Source organism: Bos grunniens, chromosome 18 (genome assembly GCF_055505025.1).
Source record: "Bos grunniens cultivar Pamir isolate PY7600 chromosome 18, Bosgru_T2T1.0, whole genome shotgun sequence".
Taxonomy (NCBI): Eukaryota; Metazoa; Chordata; class Mammalia; order Artiodactyla; family Bovidae; genus Bos; species Bos grunniens.
Genome location: NC_141182.1, coordinates 64095352 through 64111137, shown reverse-complemented (window position 1 = coordinate 64111137; position 15786 = coordinate 64095352). Strand labels below are relative to the sequence as shown.

General features: G+C 47.5%; 2 protein-coding genes and 1 pseudogene across 11 annotated transcripts; all 3 read left to right on the top strand.

Annotated features, from left to right (window-relative positions):
* Positions 1–522: 522 nt before the first annotated feature.
* LOC147354756 (protein FAM32A pseudogene) lies at positions 523–3086 on the top strand (annotated as a pseudogene). Its single transcript, XR_015146575.1, has 2 exons — positions 523–662; positions 1210–3086. The product of XR_015146575.1 is annotated as a protein FAM32A pseudogene (transcript).
* A 136-nt stretch (positions 3087–3222) lies between these two features.
* On the top strand, positions 3223–8940 carry LOC147354755 (zinc finger and SCAN domain-containing protein 5C-like). Of its 2 annotated transcripts, XM_086354739.1 has the most exons (4): positions 3223–4293; positions 4583–4789; positions 5724–5877; positions 6249–8940. In XM_086354739.1, the coding sequence occupies exons 1-4, from the start codon at positions 3916–3918 to the stop codon at positions 6395–6397; spliced, it is 888 nt and encodes a 295-aa protein (XP_086210865.1). In that variant the 5' UTR covers positions 3223–3915; the 3' UTR covers positions 6398–8940. The 2 variants fall into 2 exon arrangements, with proteins under 2 accessions (XP_086210865.1, XP_086210866.1); XM_086354740.1 differs by lacking the exons at positions 5724–5877; positions 6249–8940 and adding an exon at positions 5338–5493.
* A 912-nt stretch (positions 8941–9852) lies between these two features.
* Positions 9853–14344, top strand: LOC147354754 (zinc finger and SCAN domain-containing protein 5C-like). Of its 8 annotated transcripts, none has more exons than XM_086354732.1 (5): positions 9865–9994; positions 10666–11172; positions 11453–11659; positions 12781–12931; positions 13294–14344. In XM_086354732.1, exons 2-5 carry the CDS (start codon positions 10789–10791, stop codon positions 13938–13940), a joined length of 1389 nt encoding a protein of 462 aa, XP_086210858.1. In that variant the 5' UTR covers positions 9865–9994; positions 10666–10788; the 3' UTR covers positions 13941–14344. The 8 variants fall into 8 exon arrangements, 7 of the variants coding, with proteins under 7 accessions (XP_086210864.1, XP_086210857.1, XP_086210860.1 ...); XM_086354733.1 differs by having other exon boundaries at positions 9870–9940; XR_015146574.1 differs by having other exon boundaries at positions 9853–11172; positions 11453–12606.
* Positions 14345–15786: the final 1442 nt, after the last annotated feature.

The following is a 15786-nucleotide window of genomic DNA, read 5'->3' as shown; positions in this document are numbered from 1 at the left end:
AATGAAAAAAGTATTTGCTAGACCAGAAAAAATCAATCTTAATGCCAAAGTGCACGGGCTTCCCTGGTGGTAAAGAATCTGCCTGCAATGCGGGAGACCTGGCTTTGATACCTGGGTTGGGAAGATCCCTTGGAGATCGGCTACCCACTCCAGTCTTCTGGCTTGGAGAATTCCATGGACTGTGTATCCACGGGGTCACAAAGTGTCGGACATGACTGAAAGACTTTCACTTTACTTCTTTCCCAGCTGAGCCACAAGGGAAGCCCAAGAACACTGGAGTGGGTAGCCTATCCCTTCTCCAGCAGATCTTCCTGACCCAGGAATTACTCTAGCGTCTCCTGCATTCCAAGAGGATTCTTTACGAACTGAGCTATCAGAGAAGTCTACCAGAAAACCAATATGGAGGCCTCTTTGATAAACTGTGTTTTTTTCTGGTGCAGTGTCAGTGTGAAACTGGATCCATGGATAAATTGGATTATCTAAAATGACGTCATATAAATGGTTCAACCCGCCCTTACACAATCACTGTGCTGATGGGGTAACAAGCAGGGACCCTTGCCATTTCCTCTGCCTCTCTATAAATAGAGATGTTTCAGCCCCAGACACACTCTGATAGACAGTCATCGACTTGAGGGGGCTGAGGGCAAGAGGGCTCAATGGAGGTAAGTGATGAGTGAGAACATCTAAGGAGAAGGTTTGGGAATCAATACAGAAGGAGGTGGTGGGTTTCGGAAGGCTGGGTTTTCTACTCACCTTGCATCAGCTCAGAGGCCTTGTGAAAGCAGTGGATCTCCCTTAAACTCCATATTAACTACGGTTGACTGCTGAGCTCTCTGTGAGGGGGGAAGAACTGACTTGAAACATGTAAATGGAACTTGGGAAATATAATGGAACACAGATCCTTCCCTTGCATAAAAGACATTTTAAATAAGAGGTCTTTCAGGCACCCCCCTCCTGCCTCCATCGATGTATAGGTTTATAAATCACCCTGATTTATAGGTGTTGCCACCCTCCATGCTGGGGTGGGGTGTGGCGCATTTATTCCACAAGGCTTTCTGAACCTGGACCCCTGGGCTAAGCAGACATGTTCGTCTGTGTTCATTTGTGTTAACCCGCAAAGAGAGAACTTCTCGGATCTACAGTAGAGAACGATATTGTCCCAATTTCCATTTCAGAAAACTGACCCACCCCTGACTTTTGTCCATTTAGAAATCCGAATCCAAAAATGGGCAGCATGGACGCCTACGAGCAGGTCCAAAAGGGACCCCTGAAGCTGAAAGGAGTCACAGAGCTTGGTGTGACCAAGCGGAAGAAGAAAAAGGACAGAGACAAGGCAAAACTCCTGGAAACGATGGGGAAAATCCAGAAGAACCAGGAGGAGGAGCTGAGGCGCCACCTCGACAAGCTGACCCCCGCCCAGGTGGCCTTTGAGAAGGTGCAGGAGAAGCGACAAATGGAGAGGATCCTGAAGAAAGCATCCAAAACCCACAAGCAGAGAGTGGAGGCTTCAACAGACACCTGGACACGCTCACGGAGCACTATGACATTCCTAAAGTCAGCTGGACCAAGTAGCCGCCCCACCCAGGAGATGGAGTATTGTCCAGGGGAAGCAGGAAGCAGAGTTGGGGTCATCTCTGGAGCCTTTGGAAACATTCTTTTACACACATCCTTTTGAGCCTTCTGCTGAGCCCGTGGTTATCAAAGTAATGGGCCCTTATTCTGGAACCGCATTAAAGAGAGACGGCCCTTTAAATTACAAAAAGAAAAAAGCGACATCCACGTCCAGTGGTTCATGCAGCCTCCAGACCTGTGTGTTCACCAGGAGACCCACAGGGCAAGAGGCCCTACGGCTGTGATCTCTACCCCAAGAGGTTCCCTCACGACTCCATGCTGCACGCTCACCAGAGGACCCACACCCAAGAGAAGCCTTTCTGCTGTGAGCACTGTGAAAAAGCTTTCGACCACAGGGCGAACCTCATGGTCACACTCTGGGCTCGAGCCCTACATGTGCCCCGAGGGTCACGTGCCTTCCGCTCCCTGGGGTCTCTCAAATCCCACCAGGAAACACATTCCGAACCACTGGCCGAGGACCCTGCCCTCGGGTCCCAGAAGGAAATTCACAATGATTTGTCACTTCTGTAACACAAAGGGTGGATGACATGGGAAGAGCTTCGGAAGATATTGGGTCCAGGGGGTTCCATTTACATGAATGAGGAGGATATTTGGGTGATGGCTTATCATTCCCTTTGGATTTTGTTTTCTACTTTAGTGTAGCCTGTTTCAAAAAGCTTTTCTTTCTTTTGTTATTCTTTTACTGAAAGCATGTCTCATTAGTTATCAGTACTTCATCCTGAAACTGAGCCTACTGTTGACTGCCTTCCTGTTAGGCAGGACTTCTCTGTAAACCTGCATGGTCCTGGCACAGAGGCCAAGCTCTCCAGTGGAATTTAAATTTCAAATAAACACATTTCTGTCAAATGTGTCTGTGTAGTTTCTAAGACTTTTCTACAGGGAATAGGTGATGGCCGTGGTTTTGCCTACATGGCTGCTTTTATGCTGAGATAGATTCACTCACTCCATACTTGTTCAGGGATTTCTTCCCGAGGTGTTTTGAAAAAGGAAGGCTTCCGAAAGTGATAAGTGTCATTCTTCTTTCCTATTGGTGTACAACTTCTACCCTTCAAAAAGGCTACTTAGAAATCGGGTCTTCTCACACCTTAGCTCATCAGCTGATTTTAGGAAAGCCTTTTAAGACTTACCTCACAAGAACAGAACAGACGAGAGGAGTCAAACCGATCTGGCTCCCAGCCAGATTCCAGTCATGTCTCTGACCGTCAAACCCTCCAGGCAGTGAGACCAAAAATTCAAGAGATCATTAAAACCAGTCCGTTCACCCCAAAATGCAGTCCCCAAAGTCCAAAATCAATCAAATCCAAAGGGAAACCGAGGGATTTCCCTAGCGGTCCAGCGGGTGAGACTTAGCGCTCCCGCTGCAGGTGGCGTGGTTTCCTTCCGCGGTCTGGGAACTGAGACCGCACCTGCCCCCCTGATTGGCCAAAAACAGAAAAAAAAAAACAAAAACAAAACCAGAATCTGTCGCTAAATCACTATGGAGGCCTCTTTAGTAAATCGTGGTTTCTCCTGAGCGAGTTGCCATGGGCAATCGAATCCCTGTGATTAAGTAAAGTGGGATTATCTAGAATGGCTTGCCCCGCCCTCAACGAATCCATGCGCCGATTGGGTAACAGGCCGAGAGGACCGGCATTTCTTCCAGCTCCATAGAGAGACGTTTCTCCGCGGGCCGAGTTTGAGAGCAAGTCCCCAACTGAGGAGGACCGAGGCGAGAAGGCTTCAAAGAGGTAATTGATGGGCAATGTCTAAAGAGAACGCTCGAAGTCAGGGCACGTGGAAGTGGGTTTCAGTAAGTCCTGGCTTTCTGTTCACCTTGCATTCGCTCAGAGACCGTGTGAAATCCACCGATCTCCCTCCGGCCACACGGGAACTGTGATTCATTTGTGGAATCTTGTGTGAGATGAGATTGTTTCCACACTCCATGGTGTCGTGGGGTGTGGTTCATTTTCTCACAAGGGCTTTAAAGCACTGCCCTGTGGACAGTTTTGACCACACAGTTTCTTGTACTATAAGATGGATGTCGGAAGAATAAGAGAATGGATTCTTGTCCCTGGTGTGAAATTCTGAGGGGGGAATAATGTCCAGTATTGGGATGAGGGATGGTAGGGTGGATGAAAATAAAACTAATTGGCTGCATTCGTTTTTCTTTTTTGCCCCCATATTTCTGAATACTGAATCTATTACTGAGGAAAAGCAAAAGGAAATTCCTTTCCATCGGGGTCAGTTGGGCACCCACTTCTAGACCATTTGCCCAGAGTCCTACTGAAAAGCTCTAAAGTCGGTATGGCTGAGAACCAGACAAGGGGTCATGGCCCCGTCGTGGACAGTCCTGGAGCAGAGTCGCCAGCGTCTGCGCCACGCCAAGACACCCGAAGGGAAAACCCCGACTCCGACCGTGAAGAGTTGCGAGTTCGCTTCAGAACGTTTAGGAGCTCGGATGAATCCGACCCCATCAAGGCTCTGAGGAGGCTCTGTGAACTTTGCAGTCTGTGGCTGAGGCCGGATCTTCACACCAAGGAGGAGATGGTGGACAGGCTGGTGCTGGAGCAGTTCGTGATGTGCATGCCACCGGACATCCAGGTCTTAGTCAAAAGTAGTGGTGCCGAGACTTGTAAGGATCTGGAAGAGGTGCTGAGAAAGAAGCAGAAACTGAAGAAATGGGTGAGTAGGACCCTAGTGACCCGCTGATTCAGGGAACGGTGGCATGAGGGGCTGGGAGCTAGGAGATGAAGGAGAAGGATCAGAGGGCTTGGCTCTGAATCAGTGATTCCCAGAAGGGCGAGCACTTGGGCTGTGGCATCACTGGAGATGTTTCTGTAGATCCTCACTTGAGGGTGTTGGTCTTTCAAATGTCATTCCCAGGAGGTGGGCTTCTAAGGTAGTATATGCAATGAATAGCTTTTTGGCTCTTGTGAAGGTAGACTAATCCTATTTGAATTTTTTGTCACAGGCTGTAGTCCGTGTCCAAGGCGAGGATTTTTTGATGCCAGTCTCGGGTGTTGAGATGTTAGGATCTGAGGTCAGTGAGGGGCACGGTGAGGAAGACCAAGCCAGGGAGCCCCAGTCTACAGTCAGTGTCGGCCCTCCAGACGACGGCCAGCAGGAAAGCCGAGACGGGCAGCATCTGCCAGGAGCCAAGGACCTGTTGAGGGGGCAGGTGAGTATGATGTCCTGACCTCCAGTCTGGGAGCAGGTAGACGTGGGTCGAGTGAGTGTGACTGCGCAAGTATTTGGAGAACTGGGCAAAGGACAGGAATGGACCCACTGCCTCCAGGAATTCCCATGGATGCATTCCGTTCCTGGCTGTTTTCCAGCCAGTGTGAGAATGAAGACAGTCCATCTTTCATAGTCCTTCACCATGAAAGCTTGTGGCCCTAAGCATGAGGGAGAGGAGTCCTGTTTCCACGGGATGGTGCTGGGTCGGTTCATCAGGGGTAAATGCACTCACAGCTGTTTCACACATGATGGATTTCGTCAGAGGCACTAATATTGGGGGATATTGTAAACACCTCGAATTGAATAACAAGTTCCCCGTTGGAGTTATTTTCCCCCTCAGATTTTGGAGTATGTCTGGAGAGAGTGGATTTTTTGAAATGTGAATCAGGAGAGGAGATGCTACTGATTTCTCATGAATAGAGCTACATAGTATAAAATAGAACTATACAGTATAACAGCTATACTGCTTTTCATCTTATTATGCCCCAGGCCACCTTCCATGATGAAGAGAAATCCAGGCAAGGTATCAACAAGTGGTGAAGTCAGGAGCCCTAGAGCCAGAATCCTCTGCTTTCAGATTCAGGGCCTGGAGAATGTGAGATGAGGTGGAGAGATATGTGCAAAGATAATTGGCAGTGCCAGCTATGAAGTCTGGACTTTTGCCAGAGGTGGTCGGTATAGATCAAGGACAGACATGGGAATCAGAAGAGGTTTGCCAATCAGGGTGATGGGAAGCAGTCAGGGCATATCCCCCAAACTGATATCCAGAAAGCTGGAGTGTGAGATCAGGGTACGAGGCGGGTGGGCAAAGAGGAGACAGAGCTTGCTGTGGGCTAAGGCAGTGGGATTGACTCTGCTTGGTTGCCCCTTGTCAGGGCCAGAAAGCTCTCCTGCTAGAGACCATTCTTGAAACAGTTGAACTGGAGGGTCAGACGCCCTCCAAGGAGAACTTGGAGAAGGACCTGCTGAAGGACACAGGAGTGACAAGAACCCTTTCGGCTCAAGAGCCTGAACTTCTGCAGGATCATGGTGAGTATTAAAAACTTGGAGACCACAGGAGGTAATGACTGCCTCCACTGATGTCCAGGAAGGGGTACCCAGCATTTCCATCCCTTGGTGTTGTGGGGTAGGAGTTGCTTCTCCAATGCCAACCTTCTCCATTGTCAATGTTTCAGAGTGTTTCATTAGCTAGACTCTTAGGTAGTTTGTATGCTGGGACGTCTGTAGTCAAATTAGGGATGGTTCCAATGAGGTCGGCACCATGGAAAATGCTCCTTGATAAATATGGTGCTGAATCTCTTCTTTGAGCAGATTCTGGGAGGGCAGAGAGAGGGGAGAGTCCCCAGGAAGGAAGTGATACTTCAAATGTGGCTCCTGAACCCTTTCCTCTTGTGTTCCAGAGGGAGATGTTTCCACTCCGAGTGGATCCAGACGAGGTCCTCTGAAGAATCACAGACATGTCAAAAGGAAGCGGGACAGCAGTCCCTCTTTCCAAGAGGTGCTTCAAGAGGCAGCCACGTGTTTGGATCAAGGAGAGTTCTCAGGATGACTTGGGTTCCATTCCGTTGGTTCATCTGGCACCGGGGGACCCACCAGTCTTCCTGAGGGAGCAGGAACCCCGGGACGGGCACCCTCTGAATGCAAGGTGTGCAAAAAGAGCTTTCCTTATCAATCTCAGCTTACCTTGCACCAGAGGACACACACAGGAGAGAGGCCCTTTCAATGCGACATCTGTGCCAGAGGGTTCATACAGCCTTCAGACCTGGGGGTTCACCAGCGAATCCACACTGGCGAGAAGCCCTACAGCTGTGACATGTGCATCAAGAAGTTCGCCCACAACTCCATGCTGCACGCTCACAAGAGCACCCACACCCAGGAGAAGCCTTTCTGCTGTGAGCACTGTGACAGAGCTTTCGGCCACCGAGGGAACCTCAATGTTCACCGATGCACCCACTCTGGGCTCAGGCCCTACGTGTGCCCCGAGTGTCACAGAGCCTTCCATCAGCTGGGGACTTTCAAATGCCACCGGAAAATCCATTCCAGATGACTGGCTTAGGACCCTGCCCTCAGGTCCAAGTCTTTCTGTTTTAATGAGAAAATTTAGAATGATTTGTCACCTGTGTGATACAAAGTGTGGATGACAGGGGAAGGGCTTAGGAGGATCGTGGAACCCAGTGTTCCACTGACGTGAATTAGAATATTTTAGTGAATTGGGATACTTGAGTGATGACTTATTTTTCCCTTTGGATTTTGTTTTCTACTTTGCTATAGACTATAGTTTTCTTTTTCATTTGTGAATTTTCAATTGGAGAAGAATTGCCTTACGATGTTAGACTCTGGTTTTCTTTTTTTTTTTAATTTTATTTTATTTTTAAACTTTACATAATTGTATTAGTTTTGCCAAATATCAAAATGAATCCATCACAGTTATACATGTGCTCCCCATCCTGAACCCTCCTCCCTCCTCCCTCCCCATACCATCCCTCTGGGTCATCCCAGTGCACTAGCCCCAAGCATCCAGTATCGTGCATTGAACCTGGACTGGCATCTCGTTTCATACATGATATTTCACATGTTTCAATGCCATTCTCCCAAATCTTCCCACCCTCTCCCTCTCCCACAGAGTCCATAAGACTGTTCCATACATCAGCGTCACTTTTGCTGTCTCATACACAGGGTTATTGTTATCATCTTTCTAAATTCCATATATATGCGTTAGTATACTGTATTGGTGTTTTTCCTTCTGGCTTACTTCACTCTGTATAATAGGCTCCAGTTTCATCCACCTCATTAGAACTGATTCAAATGTATTCTTTTTAATGGCTGAGTAATACTCCATTGTGTATATGTACCACTGCTTTCTTATCCATTCATCTGCTGATGGACATCTAGGTTGCTTCCATGTCCTGGCTATTATAAACAGTGCTGCGATGAACATTGGGGTACACGTGTCTCTTTCCCTTCTGGTTTCCTCAGTGTGTATGCCCAGCAGTGGGATTGCTGGATCATAAGGCAGTTCCATTTCCAGAGTTTTAAGGAATCTCCAGACTGTTCTCCATAATGGCTGTACTAGTTTGCATTCCCACCAACAGTGTAAGAGGGTTCCCTGTCTTCCACACCCTCTCCAACATTTATTATTTGTAGACTTTTGGATCACATCCATTCTGACTGGTGTGAAATGGTACCTCATAGTGGTCTTGATTTGCATTTCTCTGATAATGAGTGATGTTGAGCATCTTTTCATGTGTTTGTTAGCCATCTGTATGTTTTCTTTAGAGAAATGTCTATTTAGTTCTTTGGCCCAATTTTTGATTGGGTCATTTATTTTTCTGGAGTTGAGCTGGAGGAGTTGCTTGTATATTTTTGAGATTAGTTGTTTGTCAGTTGCTTCATTTGCTATTATTTTCTCCGATTCTGAAGGCTGCGTTTTCACCTTGCTAATAGTTTCCTTTGATGTGCAGAAGCTTTTAAGGTTAATTAGGTCCCATTTGTTTATTTTTGCTTTTATTTCCGATATTCTGGGAGGTGGGTCATAGAGGATCCTGCTGTGATGTATTTCAGAGAGTGTTTTGCCTAGACTCTGGTTTTCTTACATTTTTTCGCTTTGTGTTGTTCTTGTTCTTCCAATGAAGCTGTGTCTCACGGCTTATCAGTACCTCATCATCAGAGTGAGGCTACTGCTGATTGCCTTCTTGTCAGGTGTGATTTCCTTGTAAAATAGGATACTCCTAGCAGGACGGCCAGAGAAGGCAATGGCACTCCACTCCAGTACTCTTGCCTGGAAAATCCCATGGATGGAGGGGCCTGGTGGGCTACAGTCCATGGCGTCACCAAGAGTCAGACACGACTGAGCGACTTCCCTTTCACTTTTTACTTTCATGCATTGGAGAAGAAAATGACAACCCACTCCAGTGTTTTTCCCTGGAGAGTCCCAGGGATGGGGGAACCTGGTGGGCTGCCATCTATGGGGCTACACAGAGTCGGACACGACTGAAGCCACTTAGCAGCAGCAGCAGCAGCAGGATGGCTAGTTTAAATACAGGATCACCAGTGTAATTTAAATTTCAAATAAACAAACACATTTCTATGAAAGACCTGTGTGTTTTCTCTTCTAAGACTTTGCTACAGGTAGGTGATAGCCATGGTTTTGTCTATGTGGCCATTATTACATTGAGATATGTTCCCTTTGTACTAGTTTGGATACTGCTTCCTTAGGTATTTAGAAAAAGAAGGCTTGTTAAATTGATAAGTGTCATTCTTTTCCCCTGTTGCTGCTAACTGCTGCTAAGTCATTCCAGTCGTGTCAGACATTGTGGGACCCCATAGATGGCAGCCCACCAGGCTCCCCTGTCCCTGGGATTCTCCAGGCAAGAACACTGGAGTGGGTTGCCATTTCCTTCTCCAATGCATGAAAGGGAAATGTGAAAGTGAAGTCGCTCAGTCGTCTCCGACTCTTAGTGACCCCATGGACTGTAGCCCATCAGGCTCCTCCATCCATGGGATTTTCCTGGCAAGAGCACTGGACTGGGGTGCCATTGCCTTCTCCTCTTTTTCCCTACTAGTGTACAACCTCTGGTTTCTGTGATGCCTCTCTGAAATGGTTTCTTACAGTAGATCTCATCAGCTGATTTTAGACAAGAGTCTTTCATGACGTATTTCAGAAGAAAAGAAACAAGATTAAGTAACCCAATTTGATTACCACTGTCGGATTACAATTATTGGACTGCCTCACAGTCTCCAAGCAGAGAGAAAAAACTTCATTAGATCAGGAAAATCAATCTGTTTCCCCAAGAAATGCCATCCATGAAGTCTAAAGTAAATAAAATACATTAGAGAAAGTTTACTGCCAAACCAATATGGTGGCCTTTTAATGGTTCTTCCTGTTGGAATCTCCACAGGATGTGGAATCTACCCAGATTATCCAAAGTGGTTCCTTCCATGCCCTTTATCCAATCACTGGGATGATGAGGTTATGGCCAGAAACCCCTGGAGTTTCACCCAACTCTCTATAAATACAGACATTTCAGCTCTAGTCACACTTTGAGAACCAGTGCCTGACCTGAGGAGGCTGAAGGCAAGAGAACTGGAAGGGGTAAGCGATGAGTGGGCACGTCCAAGGAGGATGCCTAGAAATCAGGACACACTGGTGGGTTTCAGAAAGGTCTTGCTTTCTGTTCATCCTACATTAGCTGGGCAACCTTGTGACAGGAGATCTTACTCTAACCCCATGTTTAATCAAGCTCTTCTGCAAGGGGATAAGAATGTTTCCACACATGTTGCTGTGAGGTGGCTCGTTTTCTTCAAGGGTTTTTGAGCAGCACCCTATGGCCATTTAAAAACTACATATATGATTATTATTAGTTTTAAGTTTTTTAATTCATTCATTTTGGCTGGGCTGAGTCTTCTTTACTGTGAGGACTTTCTCTAGTCGTAGCTAGTGGGGACTACTGTCTAGCTGAGGGGTATGGGCTTCTCATTGTGGTGGCTTCTCCCATGGCAGAGCTGGGAGTCTACAGCTCGGGTTCAGTAGTTGCCCCTCTCAGGCTCAAGAGTTCTGATGCACAGGCTTAGAGGCAGGCGGATTCTTCCCATATGAGGAATCAAACCCATGTCAGGTTTGATTGCCTGGCAAACTGCATTGGCAGGCAGATTCTTAGCCACTGGACCACCAAGGAAGCCCTATGGTCATTTCTGACCAGACAGTTTTATGAAATATTGAATGAGTCAGGCAATGGTGTCCAATATTGGGATGTAGGGGAGATGGAAGGGTGGAACAAAATGAAACCCATTTGTTTCTTTTTTTTTTTGTCTCCCTAGACTGCTAACCAGTGACTTTATTACTGAGGAAAAGCAGAGGAAATCCATTTCCATAGGCGTCAACTGGGCACCCACTTCTAGAAGCATTTGCTCAGAGTCCTACTGGAAATTTCCTCCATCAATATGGCTGAGGACCAGACATTTTTTAAGGGTTGTGAAAACATCAAAGACAGCCCTGGGGCAGAGTCACTGGCATCTGTGCCACCCCAAGACACACTCATGGAAAACTCAGATTGTGACCAGGAAAACTGGCACGTCCGGTTCAGAACATTTAGCAGCTCAGAGGAGTCAGACCCCATCAAGGATCTGAGGAGACTCCGTAAACTCTGCCATCTGTGGCTGAGGCCGGATCTTCACACCAAGGAGCAGATGATGGACAGGCTGGTGCTGGAGCAGTTCATGATCTGCATGCCCCTGGAGTGCCAGGTCCTGCTCAAAGAAAGTGGGGTGCAGAGTTGCAAAGACCTGGAGGACATGCTGAGAAATAAGCAGAAACCCAAGACCTGGGTGAGTAGGACCTTAGTGATGGGTGTGGGACAAGGAGATACGTGCAAGCTGCAGGGATCACAAGATAGGACCTGAGGGTTTGGCTCTGTATCAGTGGTTTCCAAACAGGTGAGAGAAGTTCACAGTTGGGCCATTTGGGAGATACTTTTTGCTGTCTCAACTCAAAGGATGTAGATCTTTTACAGCAAACGAGAGCTTCTATTGTCAATGCCATTGGTTGCCTGAAAACTACATTCCAGGTCTTATAGAGACTAATCTTGATTGATTTCTCCCCTCACAGACTATAGTCTGCATACAAGGGCAGAAATATCTTGTGCGTGATCCAGACATTGAGATGGTTGAAGCCAAGGCCAGTGACATGGACGATGAGAGAGACCTGTGCAGGGGGCCCCAACCCTCCTCAAGGGTCATACCTCCAGAGGATGGCCAGGAGGGAAGGCAAGAGCTGCAGAATCTGCCAGGAGCCATGAACCTATCTAGGGAGCAGGTGAGAGCGTGGAAGCAGATAGAAGAGAGTGAGGTGGGTGCGGCTGCTGGAGTAATGGGGAGATTTGGCAAAGGACAGGAATGGATCCATTGCTTCCAGGAATCCCCGTGGATGCATTCAGTTCGTAGGCATTTTTTCTAATCACTGTGAGAATGAAGATAATCCATCTCTGTCCCTCTGCTATGAAAGCTTCTAGTCTTAGGAGTGGGGAGAAGGGAATCCTGTCTTCCTGATATGATGCTAAGTTCAATTTTCTGCAGGGAAGTGCACTGACAGCTGATTTACCCAAGGCCACTTTGCCCAAGGGAACGTCATATTTCAGAATATGATCATTCCTTGCAACTGAAGGAGTGACTCCAAAGTGGACTCATTTTGCCCCCCAGTAGACATTGGGCTTCCCTGGTGGCTCAGATGGTGAAGAATCTGCTGACAATGCAGGAGACCTGGGTTCGATCCCTGGGTCAGGAAGATCCCCTGGAGAAGGGAATGGCTACACACTCTAATGTTCTTGCCTGGAGAATCCCATCAACAAAAGAACCTGGCAGCTATAGTCATGGGCTTGCAGAGAGTCAGACATGACTGAGCGACTAACACTTTCCCTTTCATACACTGAAGAACGAATGGAAGACAGTTGATTTGTTCAAATAAGGTTGGGTATAGGCAGGGGATGCTATTGACTTGCATGGAGCAGAGACCAGGAATACTGGTCGTCATCTTGCTATGTACCGGGTAACCACCATCGCAAAGATGCGTCCAGGCAAGTCTCCAACAGTGATGGAGTCCAGAGAGCTGGGCCTAGAGTTCTTCCTTCCAGAGTCGGGGGCAGGCAGGAGTCGTATGACGTGGAGAGACCTGTGCATAGAGAAGTCAGAGTGCCAACTGGGATGTCCTGATTTGATTGCAAGATACAGTCTGTATAGATCCAGGACAGCCTTGAGCATCAGGAGGTGATTATCAATCAGGGTGATGGGGTGGACCAGACGAAGTCAGGGCATAGCCCCTAAAATTTCATGAAGAAAGATGAAGTCTTAGATCAAGATACGAGGCAGATGGGGAATAGGAGACAGTTTTCCATGGACTAAGGTAAATGGCTTTGACTCTGCTTGTTTGTCCCTTGTCAGGATGAGAGAGCTCTCCCGCCAGAGACTGTTCCTGAAACAGGTGAGCTGGAGGGTCTGACGCCCAGGGAGAACTTGGAGAAGGACCTGCTGGAAGACAGGGGAGAGACAAAAACCCTTCAATCTGAAGCACCTCAACTTCTGAAGGGTCCTGGTGAGTACTCAAGACCGTGGAATCCAGCAGAGTTAGTGACTCCCTCCTATGGTGGCATGAGGCTGGGTAGCCAGCATCACCATCCTTGGATGGGTGGGTGGAGATCATTGTCCAGGGCCAACCTTCTCCATCATCAATGTTCCAGTGTCCCACAGTCCAAGCTCTTAGCTTGGTTGCTTGATGGGAACTTCTCAGCCAACATCAGGGTTCCAGTGAGGCCGGCAGCACAGAAAATGCTCCATGTTAAATGTGGTGCTGAATTTCTTTCAGCGAATTCTGGGAGCATAGAGAGACAGAAGAATCCTCAAGAAGAAACTGGTATTTAAATAGTGGCTCCTGAACCCTTTCTTCCTGTGTTCCAGAGGGAGACGTTTCCACTACGAGGGGATCCAGACGAGGTCCTCTAAAAAATCGCAGACATATGAAAAGGAAACGGGACAGCAGTCCGACTTGCCAAGACGTGCGTCAAGAAGCAGCCATGTGTTTGGACCAAGGAGAGTTCTCAGGACACCTTGGGTCCCATTCCGTTGGTTCATCTGGCACCGTGGGACCCACCAGTCTTCCTGAGGGATCAGAAACCCCGGGACGGGCACCCTCTGAATGCAGGATGTGCAAAAAAAGCTTTCCTTATCAATCTCAGCTTATCTTGCACCAGAGGACACACACAGGAGAGAGGCCCTTTCAATGCGACATCTGTGCCAAAGGGTTCATACAGCCTTCAGATCTGCAGGTTCACGAGCGGATCCACACTGACGGAAAGCCCTACAGCTGTGATCTCTGCCTCAAGAAGTTCACCCACGACTCCACACTGCGTGCTCACAAGAGGACCCACACCCAGGAGAAGCCTTTCCGCTGTGAGCACTGTGACAGAGCTTTCAGCCACCGAGGGAACCTCAAAGTTCACCGACGCATCCACTCTGGCCTCAAGCCCTACGTGTGCCCCGAGTGTCACGGTGCCTTTCGTCACCTGGGGACTTTCAAACGCCACCGGAAAATCCATTCCAAATGAGTCACCCAGTACCCACCATCAGGTCCAAGTGGCGTCTGCTCCGAGAAGGAAATTCTGGATTTTTTGTCACTTATGTGATACAATGAAAGGGTGACATGTGAAGAACTTACGATCATACTGGAACCCATGGGGTTCCATTCACATGAATTAGGTGAATATTTGAGTGATGACTTATCTTTCCCTTCAGATTTTGTTTTCTACTTTAGTGTAGCCTGTGTTTTCTTCTTTCAGTGAATGCAGGTCTCATTAGTTTTCTTCTTCGTGAAACTGAGGTGACTGCTGATTGTCCCCCCATTAGGGAACATTTCATCGTAAAATAGGATGCTCCTAGCAGAGTGTCCAGATGAAAAAGAGGATCACCAGTGAAATTTAAATTTCAAATAAACAAAGACATTTGTGTCAAATAAGTGTCCTGTGTATTTCTGCTTCCATGATTTTTTTTTCTTTATTTTATTTTTTACCTTTACTATCTTGTATTGTTTTTGCCATGTATCAACATGAATCTGCCACAGGTATACACATGTTCCCCATCCTGAACCCTCCTCCCTCCTCCCTCCCTGTCCCATCCCTCTGGATCGTCCCAGTGCACCAGCGCAAAACATCGACTATGGTGCATCGAACCTGGACTGGCAACTCGTTTCATATATGATATTATACATGTGTCACTGGCATTCTCGCAAATCATCCCACCCTATCCCCAAGATTTTTTATATGGAGTAGATGATAGCTGTGGTTTGTTACATGGCCATTATTATGTGGAAATATCGTCCCTCTGTAAGGCTTCCCCAGTGACTCAGTGATAAACAATCCACCTGCACCATAGAAGACCCAGGTTCCATCCCTTCATCAGGAAGATCCCCTGGAGAAGGGAATGGCAACCCACTCCAGTATTCTTGCCTGGAGAATCCCATGGACAGAGGAGCCTGGCAGGCTATGGTCTGTTGGGTTGCAAAGAATCGGACATGACTGAAGCGACTGAGCACCCACGCGAGCATTTAAAGTAACTGTATTCCTCTGGAATTATGAACTGTTAGGTAATGTAGTATTAATGCCCTTTTGAACACTGGGATTCTAGGGTGTCTCTGCTTGAAAAGATTCTTCAAGGTAGCACTCTTTCATCCCACCTGGCTCTCCTCCAGCAGAAAGGAAGAGAGCTCATTTGGAGCAGAATGGAGATCATAAAGTATTTCTTTTCAAAGAATCAGCGTTTTCTTCTATTAATTAGCCTGAGAATTTGTTGGGGGCAGCAAACTCAAGGATGACGTTTTAATAGATATTGGTGTCTACTGCTCGCACTTAAAAGCCAATACAGAGGCCAGGTTGGGGGAAAGGAAAGTTAGCTTTATTCTGGATGCCAGAAACTGTTGAAAGTGAAAGTGAAGTCGCTCAGTCATGTCCAACTCTTTGCGACCCCGTGGACTGTAGCCTACCATGTTCCTCAGTTGATGGCATTTTCCAGGCAAGAGTACTGGACTGGGTTGCTTTTTCCTTCTCCAACAACTGTGGAGGCGGGGCAGACATCTGGCCAATGGCTGACTCCCCCCACCTCCCACCCCAGACAATTAATGAGCAACAGCTTTTATATATGGAAGGAGGGGGCTACAGGCAGGAACAGCACAGTCAGATCTGACAATCATCTTGAAACTGGTTATCACTGGTCTAATCAGTGTCATCTTTATTGTTGTAAATACAGTTAACCTTCAGTTCCAGGGTCCATTTGTTTTCATTTCTTGGGTCAATTCTCAGAATTGTGGCAGCTTCTCTCATGGTTTACCAGGAGGCTCAGTGGTAAAGAATCCACCTGCCAATGCAGGAGACGTGGGTTTGCTCCCTCAGTGGGAAGATC

Coding starts and splice junctions, on each gene's coding strand:
- LOC147354754 (XM_086354731.1), top strand. CDS start 10,789: ATGGCTGAGGACCAGACATTTTTTAAGGGTTGTGAAAACATCAAAGAC. Junction 11,173..11,452: donor AGCAGAAACCCAAGACCTGG/GTGAGTAGGACC, acceptor CTCCCCTCACAG/ACTATAGTCTGCATACAAGG. Junction 11,660..12,780: donor TGAACCTATCTAGGGAGCAG/GTGAGAGCGTGG, acceptor GTCCCTTGTCAG/GATGAGAGAGCTCTCCCGCC.
- LOC147354755 (XM_086354739.1), top strand. CDS start 3,916: ATGGCTGAGAACCAGACAAGGGGTCATGGCCCCGTCGTGGACAGTCCT. Junction 4,294..4,582: donor AGCAGAAACTGAAGAAATGG/GTGAGTAGGACC, acceptor TTTTTGTCACAG/GCTGTAGTCCGTGTCCAAGG. Junction 4,790..5,723: donor AGGACCTGTTGAGGGGGCAG/GTGAGTATGATG, acceptor GCCCCTTGTCAG/GGCCAGAAAGCTCTCCTGCT.